Source organism: Drosophila ficusphila, unplaced genomic scaffold (genome assembly GCF_018152265.1).
Source record: "Drosophila ficusphila isolate 14025-0441.05 unplaced genomic scaffold, ASM1815226v1 contig_791, whole genome shotgun sequence".
Classification (NCBI taxonomy): Eukaryota; Metazoa; Arthropoda; class Insecta; order Diptera; family Drosophilidae; genus Drosophila; species Drosophila ficusphila.
Window position 1 is genome coordinate 21,473,323 of NW_025064737.1, and position 27,461 is coordinate 21,500,783.

Consider the following 27,461-nt stretch of genomic DNA (forward strand, 5'->3'; position numbering starts at 1 on the left):
GAAATTTTAGTCTCTTTTACTGTAACGTGTTGTTGGTTGTTGTTGCTTGCTCTGCTCATTGTTAACTTATTGGCTAACTTCGCAAATTGCCGCTAGTTTCTCCTGGTTCGTTATAAAATATATGTGTGAGAGTGTCTGCCTGTATGAAATGTTCTGATGTGATTCGGGTCGGGTATCAGATTTCAGATTTCCGATTTCCGGTTCCTGTCTGCATTTAGTCTAATTTGTTCGGTTGTTGTCTGCGTCTGCATGCTAAAACGTTGCACTCGGCTTGCATCAAAAAATAAAAGGCATACGAATCCGTAGTAATAGTAATGATAACAGTTCCTACTTTAGGTTAGTTCGTGAGTTTACATAGTTAGATAGTTCGTCGTTGGTTAGTTTGGGGCCTCGACTGCAACTCAGTACATAGCACAATGTGAAAAACGTCCTCTCCTCGTACAAATTCGCTAGCTTAGCTTCTGGTTTTCCCTCTATTTGATTCTGTTTTACTTTAGTTTGCTAATGCAGTTCGCTTCTTCGTTCTTTTGCTTTATTTATCGTGTGTAGTGTAGGCTAGCACTTAGTAAATATTTATAAACATGCTTTGCTTTGTTTTCAACAAATTCCACGTACTAAAAAAATAATACATTTACAACTAATAATTTAGATTAAACATTTACGTTTTGTTCTGTTGCCTGATGCTGCGTATAGATCGTAGTTATGTTGTACATAGCTATATATCGTATATATAATATATATTACGGGTGTACTGTGTGTGTGTGTGTGTCTGTGTATGGTTCATAAACTCATTTAGGCTACATTTGGAATACAAAATACGCAACATAAAAAACCTTTAAAACTCTTGCTCCTATCAATAAATTATCGAAATCAATCGCCTAGCTTTAACCTAGATCACCGACTGCTTCTGCTGCTCCTGCTGCTTGACAAGATTACGCTGATAGTTGACCAAGTCCACTTTATTGAACTAAATTACCGTCCCGCCGGGCGCCGCCGTCTGTCCAGGTGACAAGTGCTGAGTGGCGTGCTGCGAGTAGGATATTATTAATTGGATATTCAAGAAAAATATTTCAAATATATAAGCACGAACTTACCGTGGCATGACCTGGCCGCGCCCAGGTGTAGATGAATCCATCCTGGCACGCCGTCAGGAAGCAGTCCTCGCGAAAGATCAGCGCCGTCAGTCGCTCGTGGGCGATCTTCTTGCAGACCAGCGGCTCCAGCAGCGGGCACTCGTCGAAGCGCGGGCAGGCGGGCGTGCCGATGAGCTGCATGGGATCGAAGCTGCTCACCCCGGAGCCAGAGCCCGCTCCTGCCCCCGATCCCGACGACTGGGCGGCCGTGGCCAGCGAGGAGTGGTGCGACGACCGGCTCAGCTTCAGGGATCCAAAGCTGTGCGCCGTCGAGCTGCTTCCGATGGCACCAGCCGCTCCCGAATCCAGCGTGCTCGAGTGGCCGAAGTTGGAGGAGCTGCTGTGGTTGCTCTGGCTGTGGTTGTTGTGGCCGCCACTGTGATTGTGCTGGTTGTAGCTCTTCAGCATGCTCATCGCCTTGCGGTGCTGGCGGTGCGCCGTCGAGTGGCTGCCCTCGTAGCCGGCGGCCTTTTTATCCGAACTGCTCAGAAAGCTGAAGTTCGAGAGGCGCTGCGTGAGACTGTTGAAGGCGCTGAAGCCACTGCCCGAGTTGGAGGACTTGTTCGAGCTGTTGGAAGTCTTGCTGTTGTACCCGGAGGTGGATTGCGATGGCCGCTGGCCACTCCCGCTCCCTCCTCCTCCATCGATGCTGTCCGACTTGGTGGCGCTGATGCAGTTGGGGAATTTGATCGAGTTGCCTGTGCCGTGATTTCGATTGTTTTGCTTGGTGGAGGTGGCTGCTGTCGCTCCGGCATTCGAGGATGTGGAGGCGGGCGTGGCTGCCTCGGTGTCGATGTCGTCGGGCGAGGATTGCGAGGATATCGTGCAGTTGGCGGTGGAGAACTTGCTGGAACTGCTATTGCTGTGCTCACCGGCACCGTTTCCTGCTCCACCGCCCGCCGTTTCCCTGGTTGGACTGCAGCTGCTTGATTCCGCCTGCTGTCCTCCCGCTTGACTGGACATGGCCACTGGTCGGATCACCTTTATGTCATCCTCCGCCTCCGCTTCCTCGTCCACTCCGCCATTCAGATAGCCCCTATCGCTATTCACCCGCTGTCTCAGCGCCAGCGGATGGCGCAGCACATCCTCCGTGATGTCCCACAGGCAGATCTGCGTGTCCTGGCTGACGGAGCCCAGTCTGTAGCTTATTGCCAGCTTATCCGCCGAGGAGGCATCCGAGCGGAAGGAGGCAGAGTGGGGTCGATTGCGGGATGCATGCACGGGCGTTGAGTTCCGGTCGAAGCCCTCGAAGCCACCGTTAGCTGTGGAGTCTCCGGAGAAGCGTGCCTCCCGCGAATTAGAGTACTCGTTCATTTGATTCTCATCGTCGCTAAAGTCGCCACCATCCCAGTTGGTGTACGACGTGGTGTAGGGGTCGAAGGCCACCACTGAGACCCAGGATCTGTGGCCCTGTCCACGGGCCACTACTCGTCGCTCTTGCAGTGACCACACGGTCACCAGGTCGTCCTCGCCGCCCACCACAATGTACTTTCCGTCGGGCGACCAGCAGACGCACAGGAAGCCGCCGAAGTAGGAGCGCGCGATGCCCAGCAGCTCCATGGTGTCGTAGTGAAAGACGCGCAGGAAACCGTCCTGGGAGACCACCGCCAAGTGGGAGCCGCAGGGCGAGAAGCAGAACTCGTTGACGCAGCAGTTGTCGGTGCTGAAGACCCACTTGTAGAGCGGGTTCCTTGTGGTCTTGGCCTTGCAGGTGAGTATCGTGTAGCCGTCACCCAGCTTGAAGGGCTGATAGCTGGGCGCAGTGGCGGCGCAGGGCAGTTCCTCGTTGTACAGATACAGGTGACCCGAGGCGTGGGCGGCGAGGAACAGGTGCGGTGAGTTGGGCAGCCACTTCAGGCAGGTCACTTTGGTCTTGTCGATCAGTCGCTGAAACGCACATTGTTATAAGCTTTGGATTGAAAGCTATAAATCAAGGCACTCACCTCCTCGTTGAAGAGCTTCCTCACTTCACGGGGACCGACCTGCGGGGAGACCAACTGGATCTGGCCCGTGGTGAAGCCCACCAGCAGGGGCGCGCCCGTGGGCGTGGCCGCGCTCGCGTTGAAGTCGTGGCAGCTGGGATTGGTGCCCTTGTAGAACTTCTTATCGATCGGCTTGCTCATCTCCGTGCCCTGCAAGTAAGTCAACAAGTCAGTCAGTCACTATCATCTGTTTCTGTTTATCTTGCTCGTGCTGGATTGCACTATGTTTTCTATTTAAAGCTAGAAGTTGAGTGGTTTCGGTAGAGAGGTTGCAACTAGAGACCCTCTGAAAGGGATTGTTTATGAGGTTTTGTTGTATAAATAAATACGACTCAGTTCAAAAACATTTTTTACATGCATAAAAAAATGAAATCGTTATGAAATCATCATTTTGCATCTATAAGATTTGAAATAGTATAACAGAGGTGATGCGATGGGAAGAGCAAGTGGACCAGTCTACAAATCAACGAAATCGAAAGTGAAAACCGAAACAGAGCCTGATGTTTCCGCTTGGCCTGAGATCGGAATGGAAGTTTACCTCCAGAGCGATGAAATAATCTCCGAAATTAACACGTTCTGGAAGGGGTATGGAAATTAGCAGCTTGTTGGCGGAATCAGGTGGAAAAAGCTATGTCTGCGGCCAAGAGCGTTTGCCAAGTTTTCACTAGCAGATAACTATGGCAACACAGAAGCCAGCTAAAACAAATACAGAAGGAGAATCGCAAGCTGTTGCTGAACAGAATGAACAAAATGCCAAAGAATTTGAAACAGCTGCTGGGCAGGGGAAAAAAGGCAAACACAGCGAGGCGATGAGCAATGACTTTTTGGGTAAGTCGAACGGGGAATGCTCTGTCGACTGCATTTAGCTAAAATTGTGGCTAATGAGCAGGTGCTTCAACTGCTTTGCTCGGCCTTTAATTGGACTAAAGCCACCTCCCGCTGATTAAGCGGGTTCTAGGTGAAAGGCAGGGTAATCTGCCCGTTGGGACAAGTTCAAAACGCTCACAGCCGACTGCCTTCGAGCGCAATAAACATTCATAAAAACGCCAAACAAGCGAATTGATCATCAAGCGCTCGAAGTGGAACAAATTAAGCCCGCTGGGGGGACACTGCATGTAAATGGCAAGGTATTCGAGCCCCTGCCAATTGGCTGGTGCAATTGCCGGCAGCCCCTATCGCTGACTGGGATGATAAGCTGGATGCGCCGCCTCTCCTCCGACCTCACGTGCTTTGCAATGCTGATGAGCGAGTGCATCTGTCATCGCCACCCTCTTTGGCTCACCTTTTTGGCTCCGCGAAAGGAGTAGACGTAGAGATCTCGGCCGAAGTTGAAGCAGATTCGGTCGCCGCCTAGGACCTGGCTGGTGGCCACTCCGTTCTGGTCGAGGACACCGCCGTTCATCATGGAGTGCATGGAGATGCCTCCGCCGAGACGGGCGTCCACTGTGCTGTTCGCAGCACTATTGCTGCTGTTGCCCACGTGATTGCTGTGGCCGAAGTTGCTGTCCCCGCCGGCGCCTCCGTTGGATATTGCTGCGGTGGCCCCGCCAGATCCTGTGGCTGCTCCAGCTCCCGTGGGCGAGCCTGCCGGTGAGGGGCCATTCGTTGTGTTCGCTCCGCCTGCTCCGCCCACAGGTGACCCCGCCCCCGTTCCCGTTTCGGAGCCCAGCTTGCCCTGCGCCGGATTGGGCAGGGTCACCATGGAGACGCGCACCTGCGGCGAGCTCTGGTTGCTGCTGTAGCCCACTCGGTTGGGCCGCGAGTACTCCGAGAGGGTCAGCAGGCGGTAGGTGCCCTCGCGGGTGACGAACTGCGTCTTCAGGTCGTCCTTCACACTGGCGTCCAGTTGGTTGGCCATCACTACAATGGCAACGGCGATGGCTCCTCTGCTACTGCTGCTCCTCCGCGAGTCCGCCACTCAGCCCATTCGAATGGCAGGCGCCCAGTGGTGCTAGTGGTGGCTGTGCAGGTGCTCCTCCTCTTACTCCGCGTCCTCCTGCCCAACGCAATTCGTCGGTTTTCGCCACTAATTAAGCGCCAGTGGGGTTGGGCTTGCGCTTTTCTCGTTCTAATTAGATTTGATTCCTTCACTACACCGAGTTTCGTGGGGCTCTTGCGCCCGTGTTGTTGTTTCTGCCGTTGGAGCTGCGTTTTCCTTGCTTTTGGGCCACTGCGGTGGTTGCCTGCATCACGGCGCGGTGGCGGCGGGTTGAGGGTGACGGGGCTCGCGGTTATCGCATCGGCCGCACGCTCGCTTTAATTCCGCACAAATTACTTAATTTATTTTTTTTAATTTCTGATTGGAACTCTGAAGAGTGTGGTAGTCGCTTTTTCCGCACAGAATAACAAGGGCTCGCCAGAGTGGCCGGGAGGGGCGAGGATTTTTGAAATTCCGTGAAAAGGTCACACTTAAAGAGAGAAGATGCGGGTTTTAAAAGAATTTTTTAAGTTTTCAACATTCTTAGAAAAAAGTTGCTTAAAATAAACACTAAAATATATGCGAGATAAGTTAAATATAAGAAGTTTGTAATGGGCACTACCAGTTATAAAGTGTGCTGCCAGACTGTTTAAAATTAGTGTGAACTGGCGTTGCCAGAATCTGAAAACACGGTTTTCCAATGCTACCAACCGGGATGTGGTTGTGATTATTTTTGATGGGTAGCATTGTCCCTAGTGGCGGAATATTTGAATTATTCTTGATACAAGTTTTTTCTGTTTAGGTATATTAAAATATGTATTCTATGTTTTCCTTTGAAAAGGACTTCCTTTTTCAGTGACTTATCTTGCTCTTACAACTTATCCATTATTTATTTCCACGCCCTGTCAAAGGGCAACCAAAGAAATAAACAACGTTAGCCAGAAGCCAATTGCAATGACTTGCGTTATTCCAGCAACTGGCATTGTGTGTGTGCGGTGTTAGCCGGAAATGCATTTGGCATGTCCTGCGAAATTGGCCAGTGAAGAAGAAGAATGGGAAAATGAAGCTGCTGCTGCTGCTGCTGCTTTGTTGCCTTTCCGCCTTTTGCTCGCCCCATTTTCTTGTTACTTTGCACTGCCAATTGCATTGGAGTTTCCTGCTAAATCTCGTTTCGGACACATGTCTTTTGTCTTGGCGTTGTCACCCTAGGAATGCCCCCTTCGGCTTAGCCTGGCCAAGTGGGATGTACCGACTGCTGCCGAGATGGGCAAACAACTGGCGACCTCGGGGGCGCATCGAACTCGAATCAATCAAGAGCGATTGATAAGAAGGGCCACTTGACGGCACGAGAATGTGGTATAAAAACCATCGTTGCAGGCCAGCGAACCACCCACTTTCACCCACGCCATGCGACTGAAAGGTGAGTCGATCTCGAATCTCGATGGTGTAACTTCACAGGACCAAAGCTGATTATATCCGATTAGACCGATTAGTTTTCTGGCCACTCGCCTGCTGCCTTGTGCTGCTGCTGCTCCTTCCGACCGGAACTCAATCGCAGTGCAACGACACCCACCAGCCGGGATGTCTGCACCAGGCGGAGCTCGGCCTCGCCCAGCGACACTGTCTGGATCCCACCAAATTCTGGCTCTGCACGGTTATCGGCCAGGAAGCGCAGCTAAAGAAGTGCCAGCCCAACACAGGATTCGACCAGGACCTCAACGCCTGCGTTCCCTGGATCGCCTGGGTTTGGCAGCCTTGCACTGAGCCACCGAGTCGTCCTCCAGGATATGAGCCCTGCTAAAATCTAATAAAAAATGGTTATTAGTTGAGAAAACTTGCATTCCTAACTGGACTATGATTGTTTCTTTCCTAAATAAACGATGCTATTCAAAAAACCCTCTATTTAATTGGACTATAGTAGACATTCGAAAGATTATTGGTTAATTATTTCACTCAATATAAAAGCAGTTCAATATCCACAGCAAAACAATTTCATACGTGTTTCCGTTAAAATGGGTTTCCCATATGATTTGAATATTAAGTGCATGCTAATTTATTAGTTGTCCATGCTCAGCAATTTGTACAATAATATCCATAAATAAAAAGCCAATAAACCATTAGAAATTATAATGGCAAATTTGTCCACATTAAGGCTCTTAACCCTAAATTATGCGAGCTAGGAAATTAGTTATGGAGTAAATAAATAAAGGTTATTTAAATTATGGTTATACTCACAAACATGTTATACCCACAAACGCCTCCCAGCTTAGTTCTTTTTTCAATAGATTCATTTAAATTTTTAAAGAAAACATCAAAGCCGATTAAATCCCGACAAAAACAGTGTGATTGAAAATACCCAACCTAACATCAATTGTTTGTGTCTGAAGTGACACAAATAAAAACAACTAAATATTGTAGTAATGCTTTTTGTAGTGCAACCAAAGCTAATAAAGGAAGCGGCGTGAATGTGTCAATTAGTTTGCTTGTTCGGCGCGGTGCCAAATATTTGTGGGCCAGTTTATCTCCAGCTCCCCGAGTTCCCCTTTCGGCTTATCTGGCTTACCAATGTCAAGAGCAAGATCTGCGAGAGCGATAAGTCATATATCTCTTTTTTCTCTTTTGGTATGAATCATACGATTATGATCTGCGGCACACTGTTTTTTCTCTCAGTGCCCGGATGACCGAGAGGCAGAGTGTATTTTTGTGGCAGCGATTCGATGATCCGGCGATAGCCAGTTGCAATTACTGCTGCAATTGTTAACGTGCGGCTTCTGACGGCAGTTAAGCGCGTCTGAGTGACGAGCCACGCCCCATTTTTGTGGGCGGACAGGAGGGCAATTGGGTTTTTGGTCGCCGGCAATGCATTTGTCATAAATCAATATGTCAGGGCGGGGAATCCTTTCCCAGCAGCTCAACAGTTGGCCACCTCTTCCCGGATCCACCGCCACTCTCTGGCAATAAGTTGCACTATTTTCGATGCGCTCGCCCGTGCATTTGGTGCGAGCATTTTATTTCATTTCACAGTTGTCAGTCAAACGCTTTGTCAGGCCGGCGAGCACATCAATAAGCGGCAAAAAAATACGATTCAATCGAAAATTTTATTTCTCGCTTTTGGCGTCGTGCGTGTGGCATACAACAAAATATTTGCATGTAAAAGAATTTTCCGCCATCCGAGCAGAGCGTTCCGAAAAGGTAAAAATTGTGAAATGAAATTTTTAGCGTACGTGACGTATACGCAATATATTTAATTGCATTGAGGGTTCTTTTTGTGGAACGGTTCTCTTAAATCCCCTGCAAGTATGTTTTAAACTGTTTGTGACAGTGCACAAAAAATGTGTACATAATTGGGCCTTAGTGCGCAGTGGGCTGAACTTTAAATCAGTGCTTAAATCCCAGCCTGCGTGCAGGTAAAATAATGGCCTTGTCTTTGAAAATCTCAAAATACTCGGGAAATGCTACAAATGCCACACGAATTAGCATAAATCACCGAAGGCAGTGCGACAGGGACAGAGGGCGGCAGGAAGTGGGATTTGCTGGGCAGAAAAGCGTCGTTCCTCCCGGTAGCTTCACTTAATGGCAGACATTAATAACCCGATTTAATTTATGGCCCAAAACTAACAAAAGCCCAATCCGCAAGAGCACCAACCGAACAACCGAGCAGCCGAACAACCGAGCAACAAAGGCCAAGAAGGGCACCAAGGAGGCCTTTTCCCGAGTTGCAGCGAGTTGCGAGCTGCGCTGCACTGCGGCAATTACTCAAGTGCGCCAGGACCTAATGTGGCTTAAGGCGATCCCACCACCTCCCACTTGGCACTCCCCCTCCCTCCTACGTGCAGCCAGGTGAAATTTGTTGGCCCGGGCCCCAAAAATGCCTTTGAGGCAGTGTTTTGAATTAATTAGCCAGCGTGGCACTGGCCAAGCCAGCAACATCGTTGCTCCTCCGCTTGTTTGCGGCCTGGCCGGCTATCTCGCAAAATAATTTACAGCTGCCGTTGATGTCATGAATATGCAAGCAGCCTGGATGACTGCCTAGATGTGGATGTGGCTTTAGATGTGGCTGTGGATGTGGGTGGGAACCACCCGGGCAGCTCTTAGCTGGCGGCTCGAGCGGAAGAAACAACAATTGGGCAAACAAACAGCGCCATAAACTGCCTGCGAAATGGCAAACAGAGTGGGCAGGTGGGCTGATTCCAGATGAGCTTATCGCGACCACAGCATCGCACCTCAACTTCCGCTTGATAAGATTTCGGCTGTTCATGGAGTGTATAAAAAGCGGACCACAAATTAGCATAGGTCAGTCCAACGATAGCATCCCCAAACTCAAGATGAAGTACCTTCCTTTGCTCGCTATTTTCCTGATCCTTGGCTGCTCCTCCCTTTCCAATGGAGCTGCTGTGGGCAAGCCCACGGGTCAACCGGGATGCCAGACGGAAGAGGAGCTGACGGTGGCCCTCTATCCCCACTTCTACCTGAAGAACGCCTACTGGATTTGCTCCGCCCAGGGAGTTCCCGCCACCCTCGCCCAGTGCCCCATCGCCTCCGCCTGGCTGGATTCCGCCAAGAGATGTGTTCCCTGGTCCGAGTGGACCTGGTCGCCCACCGTCCTGCCCCCCAGTGAACCCGCAGTTGCAGTCTAGGATTGCCGAACAAGAAGCCAAACATTTGAAATTCTTGAAAAATATTTGGAAAATATATGAAGTTCACCAACAAAAGTTGTATCCTTTTTTTTATTCTTTTTGGCAAGCCAAAATAATTTTCAACTCTTTATTGTGTTTAATTAAATTTTATACTTACATTCATTCGTGGAATTCTCTGTTCCATCTCTTAAATTCACAAATTGTTGCTAAGCAACAAAGTCTCTCGTTTCTAAAGAGATACCCCTGGCAATCTTTTGGTAAACAATTATTTTTCTGCAACTCTGAGCAGAAAGTTTCCAGTCATTGTTATAGTTGGCTTAGTAACTAAAATTCGTTAAACAAGCTGTAAAACTGCGCACAGAAAAATATTTTTGCTGTAATGCAGGCTGAAGATTAGTAGAGCAACTACCTAGTGGAAATTTTTGAGTCACTTGTTTTGCTGCAGCTATACGATTTTATGATCATAATGTTTACTGTTTACGATTCGTATTGGGTATAAAATGTAAATATTTAAAGAATGGAAAATCCTTATAATAACCTTGAATTGCTTCATAGAATATTATTTATCTTTGTCAATATTATTTTGTAAATGGACATTAAGTTTCATCAATTTCCATCTCAGATCTCATCTTTTGTAGCCATGTCTGGAAAGGACTACAACGGAGAGCCCGGCTGTCGAAGTCCGGAGGAGTTGGACAAGAGCTACCGTCACTTCTGGGACCCCACCGCCTACTGGCAGTGCGGCGGGAAGGGAAAGGGAACGGAGCCCGCTCAGCTGCGCCGTTGCCCCGCCAACGAGCTGTACTACGACCGGGAGCGGCGGTGCGTGAAGTGGAAGGACTGGCAGTGGACCGAACCGCAGGACCCGCCCACAAAGCCAAAGCCGCGCAAATAAAACGGCGTGCATGTATTGAAACAAATTGTCGAAAATATAATTAAAAAGCGCTTTCCGATTTTTCCCGGGTGAGTGCTGGTTAATTTATGCGTGGGCTGATGCGCGGAAAGGGGGTGGAGGAAAGGGGGCGGGGCATAAGCCGCTTTCGGGGGGATGTGCTCCTCGCTTGTTGATGCTGGCGGGGATTTGCTTTTGTTTTCGGGGGCGCCATACGTGCAACAATTACGCAGTGTGCGTGTGGAGTGGCCTTGTCCACTCCACCAATTCCCTCCCATTTCACTTCCAATCCCCCCGATTTCCCCCCCCCCCCTTTGCCCTCTGTTTGTTTGTGCAATTTGGTAAATTGACATGACGGCAATTTCCCATGGCCGTCGGTTCCTCGCTGAGCTGCACGGACTTAACTTCGCTTGCTAGTTTTAATAATTTTTAATTAGCTGCAGCGGAAAGCTCTCAAATGGACAAACAAAATGTGTTGCCCGCTTTGCGGCAGTTTCGGGTATTATTTCCGCCCGCGTTCGCCGGCCGCCTAATGTAATTGCCGAAATTTGTTTTGTGCCCCAATTAAATTGCGAATCGAGCGCCGTTAAAGCGGCCAGTGGAATTTCATTAATTGTATTTAACGTTTTAGAGCGAACGTTTTTGTGTGTGTGCGAAATTGGTGTCCGTATTCAATCAATACAAAGCGGTTCGTGTGATCCAGATTTTATTCATTCTTTTTCCGTTGCAGCGCAGCTGTGGCAAAGCGGTAATCTTTGTTTTTGTTATTCTGTTTGGCTTTCGGCTTTGAGTGTGTGCGCTTTTTTGTTTGAAGCCCCACAATTTGATATACACAAATCGATTTACTTGCGCATGCAAATAACTTTATTTGCTTAGTGGGTAAGAAGGGGGGAGGAAGTTGGAGGGAGAGAGGGGGGTAGGGGCACACAAAGGACAGCTAGCAGGACAGAAAGAAAGAAAGAAAGAAGTGAAGTGAAGTAAGGAAGAAGGAGCAGAAACTGTTAACAAAAAGTCGACAGCCGGGCTTGGCTCAGCAGCCAAACAAATTTGCATAAATCGCAGTTGGTAGCACACAACACAGCCAACACACACGCCCGCATCCTGGCACCCACACATGTGCTTATTCACACCCACACAAGCACAACCCATTTCAGATAGATGTGTGTGTACGTGTGTGTATATATATCCTGATCCAAAGCGACACAGCCATCGACATCGCCATCGACACGAAGTGAAAGGCGCAAAGACTAAGTGCATGCTTAAGTGTTTTCTTTTCTATTTACGTGCCACGACGTTGGAGTGAGCAGCAGTGTCGTTTGTTTGCACTGTTGCGGCTTGTGTGCCACCCACCCAGCCATCCAGCCATCCAGCCACCCCATCCATCGAAGTATCCACCCAACCAACCAACCCACTTCCCCCGTGCATATGTAAATCAAGGTAAACAGAAATCTGTTACAGCATGATACCATTACAATGACATGCAACGGACCCCAGTCGACGACACACCCACAAAGCCCCAACTTAGCCGGGCCAAAACCACCACAGAGTAAACTAGATACTTATACACGTGTCTCATATTGACTGCGATATGTTATACAAATGAGATATTGATGCCCCACCATTACAACTTGGGCAGCAACAACAACGGGCCTCCGCTTGCCATTCAGTCAGCCATCCAGACAGCCATCCAGCCAGAGAGCGGCGTCCTCGAGTGACAGCAAACAACAGGAATAGGAACAGCACTGCTAGCACTGCCAGGACCAACAGGACTACGGGCAGGACCATCGGAAACATCAGCAACATCAGAGGCAGCAACAAATGCAGGAAAAGCCACCCTAATGGGAGTGGCGGGGCCCCAAGTCCTAGATCAAAGCACACGGTTCGCTTAACCCATTCAATTACGGCTCTAAATTAATTTTTAATGATCCAAGCACACTCTTTAAAGCTTTAACAAATCTATTCTATATATCATTAAAACACCATAAAACAAGAACTATATATTATAATCAGCTAATATTTTATGCCCATATAATTAAAATATTGTTAGACAATGAGGTGTTGATGATATCAATAGTATGACTTTGTTGATTTTTCCATATAGTACTTGTCAGTACACAAATTCAATAATAAAACAAGCAAGATTTAATACCCATAGAGTGGGTAAGTCCAACTATGGTAAGACAAAGCATTTCAAATCTTCACTATTTAAACTTACATAACTGCCAAGCTGCTCATCACTTTGTGCTTTCTGCTAGATGTTGGTAATGGGTTAACCCGATGGTTTCAGGGCCGTGCGGTAACTGGTTACCCCATCAAAAGGTACTCGCTTACGTAACCAGATGCGGCAGCCCCAGAGGAGAAAGCAACCCAAGAAAAGGGAAAATGGGAAAGGCTCTCCATGTGCGTGTCCAATCGCAAAGCAATCGAATCACGCCGAAAGAGAGTAGGAAAATGGAATGCGGTATCGGAGCTAAAAGGAAAGCAATCTCAAAACAGAATGCAAGAGTATAAAGTAATGCAAAAACAAGAAAAAAACGGGCTAATTAGAAATGGAAAAGCAAAAGATGCAAAGAGAGTGGCTCCCAAGATAACTATTTGACTGGGAAAACTCATCTGTAGACTTGAATTATAAAATCTATGCAAAAATAAATAAGCCTTGGGTAGAAAACACTATCAAAGAACTGTAATAACTGCAAACTTTTTCTATTACGGCCAACATTAAAAGCGATTGTGTCCTAAATACAAACTTTAATGTTGGTTCAGTCACCTAAAATGCAATTACGATCAGCGCGAAACCAATTTTCAGATCAATATCTTATAAACAACCTCAGCTGTGTGTGCACAGTGAACAAATTCGAACTCTCCTCCGCCCAAAAAAAAAAATCCAACGATTACGAATCGAGAATCGGGCGAAATGCAATAACTGAATACAAATTTGAAATGTGGCGGAAATTGAAATCGAAGGCGTTGAAGTGATTTCGTCTCGCAAAAATTCAATTGGAATGGCAACGGCAACGGCGGCGGTGGCGGTGGCGGCAACAATCGAGCACCACAGCAAATGTCTTGCACAACAACAAGAATCACTTGAGCGCCACCCCGAAAAAGCAGTAACCTCCTCGAAAGTCCTTATTGTGGCAGGGCTTCTGGTTACGCGGTTATTTCGGCTCCTTTCACATCCTTTCGCCCGGCACTCTGTTGCCTGCACAATTTTTCCGCTGCATGCAATTTTAATGCGATTTTGGATTTGATTTGTAACCGAAAAATAAGCCACACAAACTTTTCCCCTTTCGAAAGTGGAGCTGTGCGGTGGGTTTGAGTTTGGGTTTGGGTTCGGGTTGTGGTTGCATTGTCGTTGTCGCTGCTTCTGTTCCTTTTCCCCCTTGTTGTAGTTGTTGGCATTGTTGCTGTTATTGTTGCTGTTGTTGTAGCTCCTGTTGTTGCTCGGTTGTTAAGTGCAAATATAAATTCAACGGCAAAAAGGGAGCGGAATGCCTTGCACCCCAAAAACAGGGGGTCTGGGGTCAAATATTTATTTGTTGTCGAGCACAAATTTTATGCTGCATACTTTCATGCGCCGCTGCAGCACAATGTGGCACAAGTCACCAACACCAGCACCAGCAACGCAGCCCCAACCCCAGCCCCAACTTTCAGTGGAAGCGAGGCGCATAAAACCTTCCGCTGCCATTCAAGTGGAAAAGTTTAAGCCAACTTTTCCAGCCCGAAAAGCCCCCTTTTCCCGGTTTGTGCGCCGAACGCCAACAATTCAAGCGCGAAAATGCGCGCACTGAAAAATCATTCAGCGGAAGCCGCAGAAGGGGGTGCAAATTGGTGGCAGGGGTCCGCCGACTGTCACCACTCGAGGGTCTAAGGGGTCTAAAAATGCCAATTATGCCTATTCGAAGGGAAGTGCCTTCTTCAATGGCCACTGAACGGAAGTCAAGCCAGCAAGAAGAAGGCGAAAAACCCAACTAGCGCATTGCGTATGCGCCCTGTTGGCTGCCTTATTTATGCGGACCATCGCAGCAAACTTAATTAAAGTAACAACACGTAGGCCCGGGGTCAAAGTTCACGGGCTGCCAGCAATCGGCACTCGGCACTCGGAGCCACTGGCTAAACTTGAAGAGCGCAGCGAAATGACCGCAAAACAATTGTAAACTCAATTAAATCCAAGCACCGCTGCGGCAGTCGCTCTTGCAAGTCCGACTCTTAACTACAGGCCCAAGTTTGCAGCTCAAAAGCTACGGAATGCCTTTTAATTTTACCCTCCCTCTGGAGCACATAAAATATATAATCGTTTGGGGTAGGGGTGTGTTTTAAAAATCGTAGATCCCAAATCATATTTGTACGAACAGGAAAGTTATTTTAAAATGCTTAGAAAAGGTATAACCTTACCAAAAATCATTCGAATATCTTACAACATATACAAACAATAATCACTACAATCATTAAATGATTTAGTCACCCTTATTTTTGTTTAGTGTACAGACCCCTACCTAGAAGCTAGTCTCCCTGGGTGTGCTGATAACATACGACAGTTGTGACTTTAAAATCCCCTTTTCGCAATTTTTGCACAAAACTTGTGCAGGATTAATGGCCCGAACGGCCCAGGCATCCATGCAATTAAAATGCAACAACAAGGCGAGTGGCAGAAGGAGGAGCAAGAGGCAAGAGGCAAGCGGCAGGATCTCAGTGGCAGAAACAGCTGCAGGAGTGGGCGGAAATGGAGCAGAAAGATTGCTGTGACTTCGGAGCGTTTGAAAACTCGCATGTGTGACGGGCGAGGCCCGGAGATAGCCACGCCATTTTAAAGTGGCTGGCGAGGCAGCAAAACGGGCAGCGGCAAGTGGAAAGCGGCAAGTGGCAAGGGGGCTACGGCTACGGCAGCTGCGGCAGGGGAAGGCCACACTAGTTAGTTCCCCATGGGAGGATGCGGCACAGTATTGTCCGCATAAGCACACACATATACTCGTATATATGGCAGAGGCTCCCCTTTCCATTCGCCATCATTGTACGGTTTTTGCCCGCAACGGCCAAAGACAAATAATGCAATTTCCTGACTAACTCATTTGGGGTGGTTGCACATCCAGGACATACAGAACATACAGGACCCACAGAACTCTAGTTGCGTGTCACTGACACTCGACCCTCGCTGCGGACATTTATTACCTAGTTGGGAGGAGCAATCGCTGCGAGTGATCGGAGAGCCGGGACTTCCACTGGATGGATCACTCGGATGCCCACTGGATCTCTTCAGGACAGAATTGGATTCGAAATCGGGAATCGCCAGCAGCTAGCAGCCAGCAGCCAGTGCCACGTGACTCCCTTTGGGGCAGCTGATGCAATCATTGGCAACTTCTGGTTTCGTGTTGCGCTCCGCACACAGCAGCAAGATTAATGCGGTTCGGCATCGAACTTTAAACTCATTTTAGCCCGGCGAGAGCTGCCACCGAGGACCTGCAAGAAACCCGACAGAGACGGACGAACATGTGTTTTGCGAGACCAGGAGCATGTCCTGCAGTTGGTCCTTGCTCCTTTCGCTGGCCCTGTAATTTGTCCCCCGTCCGTCGTCGTTCCGTTTGTCTGTTTGTTTGTTTTGCGCAAAAGTTTGCGGCGACAATTGTTTTGCGGTGTTGCAACGGACGCAAACTCACTGCCACATTGGCAATCTCACACACGCATCCACTCGGATTGCGATTGGAATTTTCTTGACAATGTTTTCCCACTGCCCTGTAATTTCGGGTTTTCCCCTTAACGTCTGAAGGGAAGTCAAGATTTATGGCCAATCGATTTTCGTAGCCCCCGGAAATGTCGCACCCGTTTTAATGTTGCTTTCAATATGTGTCGCCGCTTATCATATCTGAACCACTCGACCGCCGCTCATATATCAATTATTTTTCAATCAATTTTAAGTTAATAGCATTTCAATGCGAACACCTTTAATCGCGATAAGTGCGAGCTGAAAGAACTATAATTAAATCGCCGGACAATGGATCATTCGCCATCCACGCAGTCGCGCAACTGGCGCCACTGGGTCCACTCGAAGCAGCCGAGGTATCCGTCCTGGTCAACGAACGCCTTTCCATCGGGACAGGACAGCTGCAGGGGTCCGTCGTTGGTGCACAGGTAGAAGCTGGCCACGTCGGAGGCGGCATGGGGCTGCAGCTTGCTGTTTCCGGTGCAGTCGGGCACCGTGGCGTCCAGGTTCACGCAGGAGGGCTTCATCATGCTGGAGGGCAGGCAGCCGCAGATGGTGGCGTTGTTCACGAAGTAGGTGCCAGGGTCGCACTCGTCGGCGATCACCTCGTTGTCCAGGCAGAAGTAGAACTTGCGGAGGTCCTCGCTGCCCCACAACTCGTCCTGCGATTGGCACACCGTGGTGACATTGCTTGCATATCCTGAGGATGCGGCGTTGCAAAGGGCCAACAGACCAAAGAAAATCACGAGGGCTAAAATGAGAATCAAGATAACGATAATTTATTGATTAGTTTTTAAAGGAAATTATTTTTTAATTACTTTTTTCCTGTTTTCAAAAAGTAAATGAATAAAAATATTCATTTAACAGGAGTAATTTTTTTAATGATCCATTTTTATATCTTTTTTAATATAATATAATTGATAAAACTATATATACAAAAAGCTTTTTCATATATTTCATTTCATTTTGCACGCTTTTGTATTTGGAAAACATTTTTTTTTTTATTATTTGTTATCCTTTTTTCTCCACTTTATCCACTTGCTATCCGAACGCACAGTCCTTGAGATTATTTATCAACTTGTTTACCTTTCAGCATGGTGTATCCTCTAGTAGCTTCTTTTTGGTTCAAAAATTAAAGGCAGACTAAACGATGGGCAGGCCAGTGTCAGGGCTTTTATAACATACTATCCGATCAAGCCCCATTATCGGCTGGCATATCATCGGCATTGCCAATGACTTGTTGACACCTCGGATGATGAACGCAGTTCGAGGCCTGTTTTGGCTTCTGGTCTTGGCGCTTATCGGGTGTTTTTATGCAGATAATGGCGAATTCTTGGCTTAATTTGCTGCTCTGCCTGGCGCAGATATCACGTCTCAAGTGGCCGAGTGATGAGCGCTTCCAGGAACCGGAGTGAAGCTACAATTTCGGGGTGCCGAGTGCTCGGTTCTCAGTGTCACCTGCTGCTCACGTCGGCGAAACTTTTAATTGAATTCCCTGCCAGAAGCCAACATCGATAGCAAGCCTATTGGAATTTATGTCGATTATATTGTCAACTTTTCCGCCGCTCCACGAAGTTTGCCTATTTAAACTTGGGACTCGCGTAAATAGAGTGCAAAAAAAGTGGAGAGAGCGAGGAAGTTGAATTGACAACGTGACTTAACAACAAAGCCGGCGCAACTTTTTCCTTTTTACAGGTTATGGCCCCGTGTGTCCTGGCCGCAAAGTGACTTCCTTCCCGGCGGCAGCTGAGCTCCATTTGGGCGCTCTAAGCCAAATCAATTAGAAGTTTTGACAGCAGCTGGGTCTGCAACTGAACACCGAACACTGAACCCTGAATTGCCAGTGTTCTGGCACTCTACACTATCGAAGCAGTGGGGCGTAATTAAATTTTCAACTGATTTCTGCAGCAATAATTTCCAATTTGGCTTCATTTGAAAGGCAATTAATGTCGGTGCTATCGCCTAGATAAGGCATGTGTGTACTTTTCGGTAGTCCAAATTTACTGGCTGTGATTTTGCTGTTGATGTTAGTGTGAATCATTCGGCCGTGTTTGCAAAGGAAATTCTGACAATCGAACGAGCAGGAAATTTTCGCCTAGCTTCAGATATAAATCTTCTCTCGTGCTTTTAATTTCGGGACTTATCATCCGAGAGCTGGAAACTTTAAACCGCTCCGGCTTATCTAATCGAAGAGTCGATGTCGGAGAGCGAAGAACAACGACGCGACTACGTCACTTTAGTCAAAAATAAAAATGCCCGAAAAACCGATGAAAAATGACTGTAAAAATAGCAGCGATAAGGCTGCAGAAAACATGGAAAGTCATGCAGTGGGCATGAGTATAAAAACGAAACACCACGGCGACGAAATCAATCAGTCGAGTCGAGTTTTTCAGCGGGGCGGACATATAAATTTATTAACGAACCCCGGCTTATAGCCGAATGATGAGAGGCGTGCAGTTATAACATTTGCAGAATTCACCAGCGAGTTGAAAAAATAGTAAAGTCCGACAATCGAACGAACTTTGTGTGTGTCATAATACTCGTGCTTGCTTCGCTGCCGCCGGTTCGTGATGAAATTATTTATGAAAAATAAATGGAGTTGCTACTCCCCCGTTCTGATGCTGCTGGTCGTGATGCTGCTGCAGGGGAAGCCGGGATCGGCGGACACGACCACGAATGCAACATGCAGACACGCCACGGACATGTGGGGAGATCCGGACCCCAACATATTCCACGTGTGCTCCGACGCTGGACAGCCGCTGCAGCTCCGTTGTCCGCCGGGCCGGGGATTTTTCAGCGGTCTCGGTTACCTCGGCTGCGTTCCCTTCGCCCAGTGGCCCGCCTGCCGGCCCTCCGAGGAGCAGGTGGCCGCCCAGCTGTCGGCTGGCTGTGACAGCGACGGCAGTGCACCCCCCTCGCCCTGGGCCTCCGCGGACCCCAATCAATTCTACCTCTGCCCCGGGACAAATGCCACACCTCTGCTGCTCACCTGCGCCGAGGGCAAGGGATTCGTGGCCAACTCCGAGGTGGTCGGCTGTGCGGACTGGCCCAAGTGGCGCCACCATCTGCAGTGCGAGGCATTCTACTGATCCATGTTATGTCTACCATGCTATATCAATAATCACCATCGACTCGAATCAAATTTAATTTATTGGGTAACCGCACTGCGCCATTCCACTCACTAGTTCTATCTGTAAATAAAGTAAAAAGTTTCTACTTATTTCCGATGTGGCTGTTTTCTGTCTGATAGACTTGTTCAAAACACCGATAGGGGAAGCAACAGCTTGATAGCAATATCAATTCGGAAACCAAAAAAACACCTTTAATTGGAGGTATTAATAATGGCAAAACACTCTTGCTTAAATCAAATGTATTTAAAGTTTACAGCTCGAATTTATCTCAGGGTATTATTCAATTAAATTTAAGGTTGAACAATATAACTGTGCAAAACATGTTGCTTACAGTTTTCATGTAAGCTTTAGAAAACAAAGAGCTGTGAGTATAATTGTATGAAATGTAAGAGCGGAAAACAATGTAGTGCAATGTAGATAGCTTGTTTTCTTCGGAAAACATACACACTCAATTCTTGTATCTCCGACATCTGTGAAGTATATAAAGGAATGAGATAATGCTTTTCAATTGCCACCGCATTGTTTTGTGCAATTTAGAAGACCTCAAATCCCTGTTCATTGCTTTATTCCACTTATGGGATTAGTAAATTGCAAATAATACCTCATCTGTTCGCTGCAATTATTGCTCATTTGAGCATATTAAATGATGAGCTCCAAAGTGCGGCACATGGGGCAAATCCTTTTAGTTCCCCCACTGCCGCAAAGCCACGCATCATCCTTTGCCATTTCCCTGCTTTATGTTGCCTTTTTATCTGCTTTCTATCTGGTGGAGAGCAGGGAAAAGTGGAAAAGTGGAGATCTGGAGGTCAGCAGCCCCGCCTTTGATGTGCTCTTTTTACTTTGTCATCCCCTTATGTGGGGTTATTTTTTACGAAGCAGCTGCTCCATCGGCTCTAACCGGCTCTCAACCTCGTTTACAGGCTTAAGCCCTTGTCCTTGCCGCCATAAAGCATCGCCCAGGTACACGGCATAAGAATAATGACACATGCACCTGGGCGCCGCATAAAAAAAGCGGGGCGGAGGGGGAAATCCAGACGCTCCATCGGAAATTGCATTTTGCTTTGAGCGCGTCCAGATGCAGGAAATTACTGTCAACTCTTAACGCCCGTGATAGGATCACGATCCCCTCCTCCTGTCCGGGCTTTAATAAATCTTTCATTTGCATGTTTCTTTTCGATTTTTGTGCGTCATTTTCGTGTGTTCGTGTTCCCCCTCTCTCCTTTGAGCCTGGCCATTTATCAGTGCCCGAAGGCGGTGGCAGACAACATCACGTATACGTAATTTTAATTACCATTGATATAAAAGTGTTTAGCCTGCGCCGGAGTGTGCGGTTGGGTAGACTTCAATTTAATTAAATGTTTACTTGCCGCTCTCAGCAGAAATCAATGAAAGCGACTTCTAATTTATTGCGTTCGGGGGACCAAAAGGACCCGCAGGAGTCGCCAGGAATCGCAACCTGCTGACGCAGACAGGGGGAAAGTAATTAACCTATTGGCATCTCGCAAGCAGCTGATAATATCCTGGGGACAAACTCCGCCTATGGCTACAACTGCAGTCGTTAAAGAAGCCGCTCCATAAGCAAGCAATAAATATAGTTTAAGGCAGCCCACTCAGCTGGGAAATCAATAGAGAATGCCAGCATCATCCAAGTGGCTAATAGAGAGGCACTCCATTTCTCGGGGGACCCATGGCGCCCCGAACTCCGAGCTCCATGTGGCATCATTGCTGAGGGACTCTCCATTTCGTTGATTGCCCCACCGCAGGCGCAATAATATTGATCGCCTGCAAATGTTGTCCGGCTGCCCTTCAATTTATGTTCTCCCATTGCTGCAAATTTAACCGAGCACACACACTCACACTCGCATTCGCACTCGCAGGTTAATGTGGCGATGCAAATCCCAAATATGGGCAAAAATGCAATTGCAAGTGCTGCCACGCTGCTGGCCATGTCCTCTGAATGTGGCACCAAGGCCAGCGCCGGTTAAAGCCTGCCTAGAATGCACACAAAGAGCTCCGTTGCAGTTGCCACTGATATAGGGGATTTCACCCAGGAGCGGATTGCAGGGTCATCTAAGGGAAAGTAAATTATAAAGTTGATTTAATCAGTGCAGGATCTAAGAAAAATATAGAAATGTAAGCCATACATTTGCTCACTAGATCTACCAATAGTTTATTTTAATTTAAAGCAGTGAAAAATGTTTGTTTAGCTCTTACATTTAGTTTCGTGTTTGTTTTGTGCACATAGGCTTACCTAAAAAACATATGTTAATTGAATGAGATTTAACATAAATCCTTCTCATATTTTTACTGGCATTAATCATAAAAATATATGTTTATTTTTTCCGAGTTCCAAGCCAGTTGCTTATTTACATTGGATATAAATGTATTTATTTTGCAACTAGAAACAAGTTAGTGACCTAATTTCATGTCAAGGCTCATCGGAGGCAATTAGAATATTAACAATTTCATTTCTCCAGGTGAAGCAGAGTATGAAATGGCTCTATTCCCTCGCAGGCTTCCACCGCTCCTGAGAACAGGCTGTGGCTTCAATCCATTTACAGGTGTTTGCCCAGAGTCAATGCATACGCAGCCAGCCGTAAAACATTTGTCACATTTGCATTAAAAGCGGTAGCAATCCGGGGACCAGCTTTATGTGTGTGTTTGCCCACCAGTGGGGCAACCTGGGCCACACACACACAAGCCACCACCCACCCGCACACACACATATACCCGCTCACCCACTCCGTGCTATGCAATTTATTTGCACAGTGCACTTGCCAATTAATTCTTATCTCAGCAGCAGCCATGCAGGTTGCTTTCCCGGCGACTGCATAAATCAATGTGCCCGAAATGATAACTCATGCGAGTGCAAGGCGAAGGGCTGCCTGCCCGCACTATACGATATATATACTACCATATTCCGGCACACAAATCGTGCTCTAGATCGGCTCTCCCTTTCGATTGGATTGGAAGGCCCAAAATGAGACGTTACTTGCGATGAGGTGGAGGAGGAGGAAGGGAAGGGAATGCATTGTGTGTCTAGGAACTGCAGCTCACTCAATTTCATGCTGTCAAATGTGCTGGCAAGACTCGCATTCTCCCAGGCTGCAGGCACCCAAAACCCAAACCCAAACCCAACACATGCCCACACCCACACCCAAACCCATTCGCTTTGTCCTGATTCCCCATCCTGCCGCCCAGCGGCGTCTAATTGAATTGCTCTGCGATAATGGGCGATTCAGCTTTGGTGGCACGGCGGCACCTCCTAATTGAAAAGTGTTGTTCGCACTAGCAGCAAATTTACGATAAAAGTGCCATCCGTCTTGTGACTCGATTTAGATTGAGATTTAAGGTGAGCCGGAGATAAATGCCTGGTAAATTGAAAGAATCCAGGGGATTATTAACCGGGGAGTCTGTCAAGCGGCAAACTGAATTCGTTTAGTATTCCATTTGGGGTCAGCTGTGCATATGAAATCCAAGCCTTGTATGCCATTATTCAAGCATGCTAATTTGATACAAAAGCCAGGAGGAGACTTTTCCTGCTCGGCCATTTAAATGGAAATCTCTTGGCCAAAAACTTGACGTTGTGTGTTGTGTGCCACAGATAACTGACTGCCCCCGCATAAATTCATATAAATTAAAGCGATCCAATTATAATTGTTGCCAGTTCTGCCCAGGCTGCTGTTGCCACTGCTCCCCAGTCTCCTTGGCTGGCTGTCAGCAAATCTGGGGACAAGGACAGGCCGCTTCCTGTTTTCCAATGCCGTCGCCACCATCGCCGCCTCAGGTGAGGAACTCCTGGGGCCGCTGGGAACAGCTCGCGCGCCCCGGTAATTAATTATGCCGGCTGCAATGACGGCGCTGAAAATATCCGGCCGAGGCTTACCTGTTCAGGCCAAGGCGCAGAACAATAAAAAAAAAAAAATATACTGGAATAAAAATGGAGCCGGGCCAGGGTCGTGGGACTAGCGGAAACGGAAATAAGCACAAACAGTTGGCGACGGCAAACGGCGAACGGCAGGCGAAACAAACAAGTCGCTACGCGCCCGCCGAAATGATTTATTAGAAGCGACATTTCAATTTTTCATCGCCAAGTTCGCTCGGTTCCGCCTTACGGAATAAGAAGGCGCGTAGAAATAAATATAAATTTGCCTGTTGACAAAAATGTAGCAATTTCACATGCAACTAAATGCGTATTTCCGGCCGGAAAGGCACGACGACGTTTGTGCGTGGAAAATGGGGAAAGGCGAGTGGAAAAAGGCGAATGGTGGATGTTGAACGGTTGATGTTGGATGTAGGGACGGCACTTCCGGCCTGTCGCCATTTTGCTGTTTGATTGAGCTGGAGTCCTTGTCCCGACTAAGATTCCCCTTTGAAGGTGCTCAAGCAGCGCACAAAGTGTCCTGCCAAGAGTGCTCGAAAAAGAGAGAGACACGCAAAAAGGACAACGAGGCGCCCACACACACACACAGACACAAACACACAGATAGAAAGACACACACGCAAGCCGCAAGGAAACAATAAATTTGCAGCAATGCGAAACGGAAATGTTTGCAACGGAAATAGAGGAAACGCAGCACTGCAACCATCGCAGTGGTGCTGTTGGTGGTGGTGGTGGCAGTGGCAAAAGTCGCAGTTGTCCTTTGCAATTGTCGCACGGCGAACGGCAAACAAACAAAGTAATTGGTCCACACAAATTGCCCGCCGAAAGAAAAGTGGCAGAACGAAGATGGCGGAGGGAAAACAAGAGGATTGCCACTTGAAAGGAGAGAGCGAGTAATGGCTAGTAAATTTTGTTATGACCTCCATTCCCGCCTCTCTTTTTTCTTTTTCCTTTCTTCCACCGCCAACCTCCCCCCATCACTCCCCATCACTCCCCACCACTCACCGGCACATAAATTATGCATATTTAGCAGAGTGAAATTGAAAACTAATTAATTACACTTGCAGCCCGGAGCAGCAGCTAAGTGAGGTGGACCCCGTTGCCGGAGAAAAATGTTGTTCAACTTTTTAATTGCCAGCATCAAGTGTTTTTCAAATTGCTCTTGGCTGTAATTATGGTCGAAAAGTGGCTGAAACGTGAGACATTCTGCGCTGGGCAAGGGTCGTCGGCATTGCTAAGCTTCTAGCCAGGATTGAGGGGGTGAGGGGGGAAAGAAAGTGGTCCGGGGCGGAAGTGAAAGCACTCGGCGAAAGTTCAGACACTTGTTGGTTGTTGCGACTTTGCAGCTATTTTCACGGTGCCTACTATGGCAATCGAATTAAGGAAAACAGGGAATATTGCTTATAATAACTACTTATGATATAATTTGGAACATTATTTTTTACAAAGAAACTATTCTCAATTAAAAAGATACATTTTCATTCACATTTAAAATCTGAGTTTAATTTCAAGCAACAGATAAAAAACTAGCTTATGCTGATAATGGTCACGTTTCGCCAAGGATGATATTCAGGAATTTCCTTCATTAGTATTTATTTTTGAATAAATGGCTAATAAGCCCCGTTTTCACTGTAGCTCTTAGCGCTTACATGGGTGCCTGGTTCTCGTTTGCGGGCTGCTTAATGAATTAATGTAAGACGGTTACGGATGCTGCTCCTGCGGCTCCAGTCAAAGGAAACGAATCGGCTTAGTGTCGCCCCGGCAACTTTTGGCGGGCTGCCACACCTGGAGGCTCCCACGAAACGCCGCCTCTCCAGGATACCCGGCTAATTCAACGCTTTAAATTCAAAGTGTCAATCAAAGCGGGTATTGATTCTCGTTTGCCCAGCCACGCACGGCTAAGACAGCCGGAGTTTGGGTTTATGGGGGGGGAGGGCGGAATTCAAAGGCAAATGCCAGGAGTCACGTACTCTGACTGCCAGAGGGCAACCTTGCAATCGACTCGAGCCATTTTCCATCACCTGTCTGGATGCGATCCAATTCGATGCCGTAGGCATAACACAATTTCCCTGGCCGTTGGGCTCCGGAATGTTTATCCGAAAAGGGTTGCGGACTCCCGTATATTTCACGGCGCAAATAACGTGGAGTTTTATTAGTTGGGCAGGTCGCAACCCTTCTCAAAAACATGATACTAATAAAAATCCATGTTAATGTTGCATGAATACCAAATAAATTGAGGCAGCCAACACGTACGGCTCCCTGCTCACTGCTCCATTTATTGATTGAACATAAAATTGGGCAATTTCATTGACGTAACAATTTTTTATGCCCTAACCGTCGGCCGGGGACCAGTTGCTAAAATTGGCCAAGATGCTCGGCTAAGACATTGTCTTCTGTAAATTATTTACAACCAGGCCGAGTGACAAATGAATGCCTTTCAAAGTCGCTTAAGCAGCTGTCTCCTTCGAGTGTTTCTCTGTGTGTGTGTATGTGTGTGTGTAGCTTATCGATTTCTGTGCCATTTCCGGTTCCGTTTTTGCAGACAGTTGTGCAGGGAGAAATCGAGCTGCTGCGGTTGCAACATGTTTACCCCGTTTGCCACACAGCGCACTCCTCATTTCGAGCCGCATTATTAATGCCGCGAACTGCGAGTGGCGATGTGGCGGAGTGGCGGAGCTGGCGTTTGTTTGACTAGGGATTTTTAGCGCGAATCAATCAAATCACATGACTGCTTGACTAACAGCCAGTGATTTGATTGATGAACTGCGTCAACAGCGCACAGTCCTCAGTCCTCAGTCCTCAGCCCTCAACTCTCGCTCGCCCGCCTCGATTGCCTCGATTGCCACTCGCAGGATGACACGCACAGCGCAAACAGACAGGACTCCCGAGTCGAGTTGTCCTGGCCCTGCGGTTAACTGGCTGAATCGCAGAATTAGCTTCGTGACGTAAAGAGCGCATTATTGATTAGTGGCTCGTGTCCTGATGGCGCGGCATCAAGGATGCGGCATTAGATGCTTAATCAAAATCCGCGACATCGAACGGGGGCGTGATTTCTGCTGCTGCTGCTTCTCATCCTCGACGCTAATGAATATTTAATTTCTGCGAGCGGTGTGTCCTGGTTTATTTAAACGTCTTTTTCTCCGTCCTTGCTGGAAAGTCTCTCAAGATCGCTTGGCAGTAATGTGTTTGCATATTTCCGGAGCAATTTCGTGCGTTGCCATGTGTGCAGTAGTTTTGTGTGCCGTAATAAAATATTTTATTACTTTTTAAGTGTATTTGGTACTCGTAAAGTTTTGTTGCTTTCGCTTTCTCCGCCGGCTTCCTCCTTCAAGTTTCTCTTTTTTTCTTATTTACATTTTTGTGGAATGCGGCATGCAATGTCACATGTGACTGAACGACTTGGCATCGTTCTTTGGTATTTGGCATGCAAATTCCGAGCTGACTGCGAGTCAAGTTGGTGAAAGTAGGAAAATGTCATCGCCTGGCAATGCCCTCAAAACGTCTCCGTAATCCCAGTTCCGATGAACTTAACACGATTGCATCGAAAATTTGTCCTCATTTGGGACTCTTTCAGTTGTTGGGCATCATTAGTGCCTCCAGGTTAGGGCATTTACCTTGGTCATACGAGTGGTATACGATGGCTCCTGCTGGGCCTGCACCAGCTTTCCCCTTCTCATTTTCGGCAACATCTCTTTTATGTAAATGTGCGAAAATTTCATCACACACATGCACATCAAATGAAATTGTATTCCTGCGGCAGGCAAAGTACGAAAAGTGGGCGTGCGTTTTTGGGGGGCGTTTGTCTGGCCGTCTGGCTCTTTGGCTGTTTGCCTGTTTGGCGGAAAAGCGGAAAATGTCTTACTATACTCTCCCACCGGTGGCAGCTGGCATCCGTGTCCATGACAGGAGGACTCCGGCGACGTCGTTCCTTCTGCTTCAGTTGCCGCTGCGGCTCATCATCATCAACGGGCAACGTCGGCGTCGTTCCCATTTCATCATTGTCATAACTTTGTGTCACAATTTTGTCCTCCGCCAGCCGTTCTTTCGGTCGCTCGGTAGGTCGGTCCCATGTGTCCACAAGGCGGGCACAATTTTTCGACTAGAATGTGGCCACTTTTTTCTCGGGGCCTTGGCGTGACTTGGAACCTTCAATTTGCACACTTCAAAGAGAGTTTGGGGTTCAAAAAAGA

The 27,461-nt window shown here is 47.6% G+C and overlaps 6 protein-coding genes across 7 annotated transcripts; 4 read left to right on the top strand and 2 right to left on the bottom strand.

The window, feature by feature from the left end:
* Positions 1 to 518: 518 nt before the first annotated feature.
* On the bottom strand, positions 519 to 5,451 carry LOC108095858 (WD repeat-containing protein 20). The gene is made up of 4 exons (XM_017197156.2): positions 4,398 to 5,451; positions 3,077 to 3,265; positions 1,095 to 3,020; positions 519 to 1,027 (listed from the first exon to the last, which is right to left on the bottom strand). The coding sequence occupies exons 1-4, from the start codon at positions 4,971 to 4,973 to the stop codon at positions 968 to 970; spliced, it is 2,751 nt and encodes a 916-aa protein (XP_017052645.1). The 5' UTR covers positions 4,974 to 5,451; the 3' UTR covers positions 519 to 967.
* A 989-nt stretch (positions 5,452 to 6,440) lies between these two features.
* On the top strand, positions 6,441 to 6,834 carry LOC108095654. The gene is made up of 2 exons (XM_017196819.1): positions 6,441 to 6,453; positions 6,518 to 6,834. Exons 1-2 carry the CDS (start codon positions 6,441 to 6,443, stop codon positions 6,832 to 6,834), a joined length of 330 nt encoding a protein of 109 aa, XP_017052308.1.
* Positions 6,835 to 8,073: 1,239 nt separating this feature from the next.
* On the top strand, positions 8,074 to 10,634 carry LOC108095685. Of its 2 annotated transcripts, none has more exons than XM_017196854.1 (2): positions 8,074 to 8,225; positions 10,293 to 10,634. In XM_017196854.1, the coding sequence occupies exon 2, from the start codon at positions 10,311 to 10,313 to the stop codon at positions 10,563 to 10,565; it is 255 nt and encodes an 84-aa protein (XP_017052343.1). In that variant the 5' UTR covers positions 8,074 to 8,225; positions 10,293 to 10,310; the 3' UTR covers positions 10,566 to 10,634. The 2 variants fall into 2 exon arrangements, with proteins under 2 accessions (XP_017052343.1, XP_017052344.1); XM_017196855.1 differs by having other exon boundaries at positions 10,309 to 10,634.
* On the top strand, positions 9,345 to 9,745 carry LOC108095684. Its single transcript, XM_017196853.1, has one exon. The coding sequence runs from the start codon at positions 9,359 to 9,361 to the stop codon at positions 9,668 to 9,670; it is 312 nt and encodes a 103-aa protein (XP_017052342.1). The 5' UTR covers positions 9,345 to 9,358; the 3' UTR covers positions 9,671 to 9,745.
* A 5,868-nt stretch (positions 10,635 to 16,502) lies between the features above and the next one.
* LOC108095730 lies at positions 16,503 to 17,417 on the bottom strand. Its single transcript, XM_017196905.1, has 2 exons — positions 17,344 to 17,417; positions 16,503 to 17,008 (listed from the first exon to the last, which is right to left on the bottom strand). The coding sequence occupies exons 1-2, from the start codon at positions 17,351 to 17,353 to the stop codon at positions 16,554 to 16,556; spliced, it is 465 nt and encodes a 154-aa protein (XP_017052394.1). The 5' UTR covers positions 17,354 to 17,417; the 3' UTR covers positions 16,503 to 16,553.
* Positions 17,418 to 18,322: 905 nt separating this feature from the next.
* Positions 18,323 to 19,424, top strand: LOC108095724. Its single transcript, XM_017196898.1, has one exon. The coding sequence runs from the start codon at positions 18,828 to 18,830 to the stop codon at positions 19,344 to 19,346; it is 519 nt and encodes a 172-aa protein (XP_017052387.1). The 5' UTR covers positions 18,323 to 18,827; the 3' UTR covers positions 19,347 to 19,424.
* Positions 19,425 to 27,461: the final 8,037 nt, after the last annotated feature.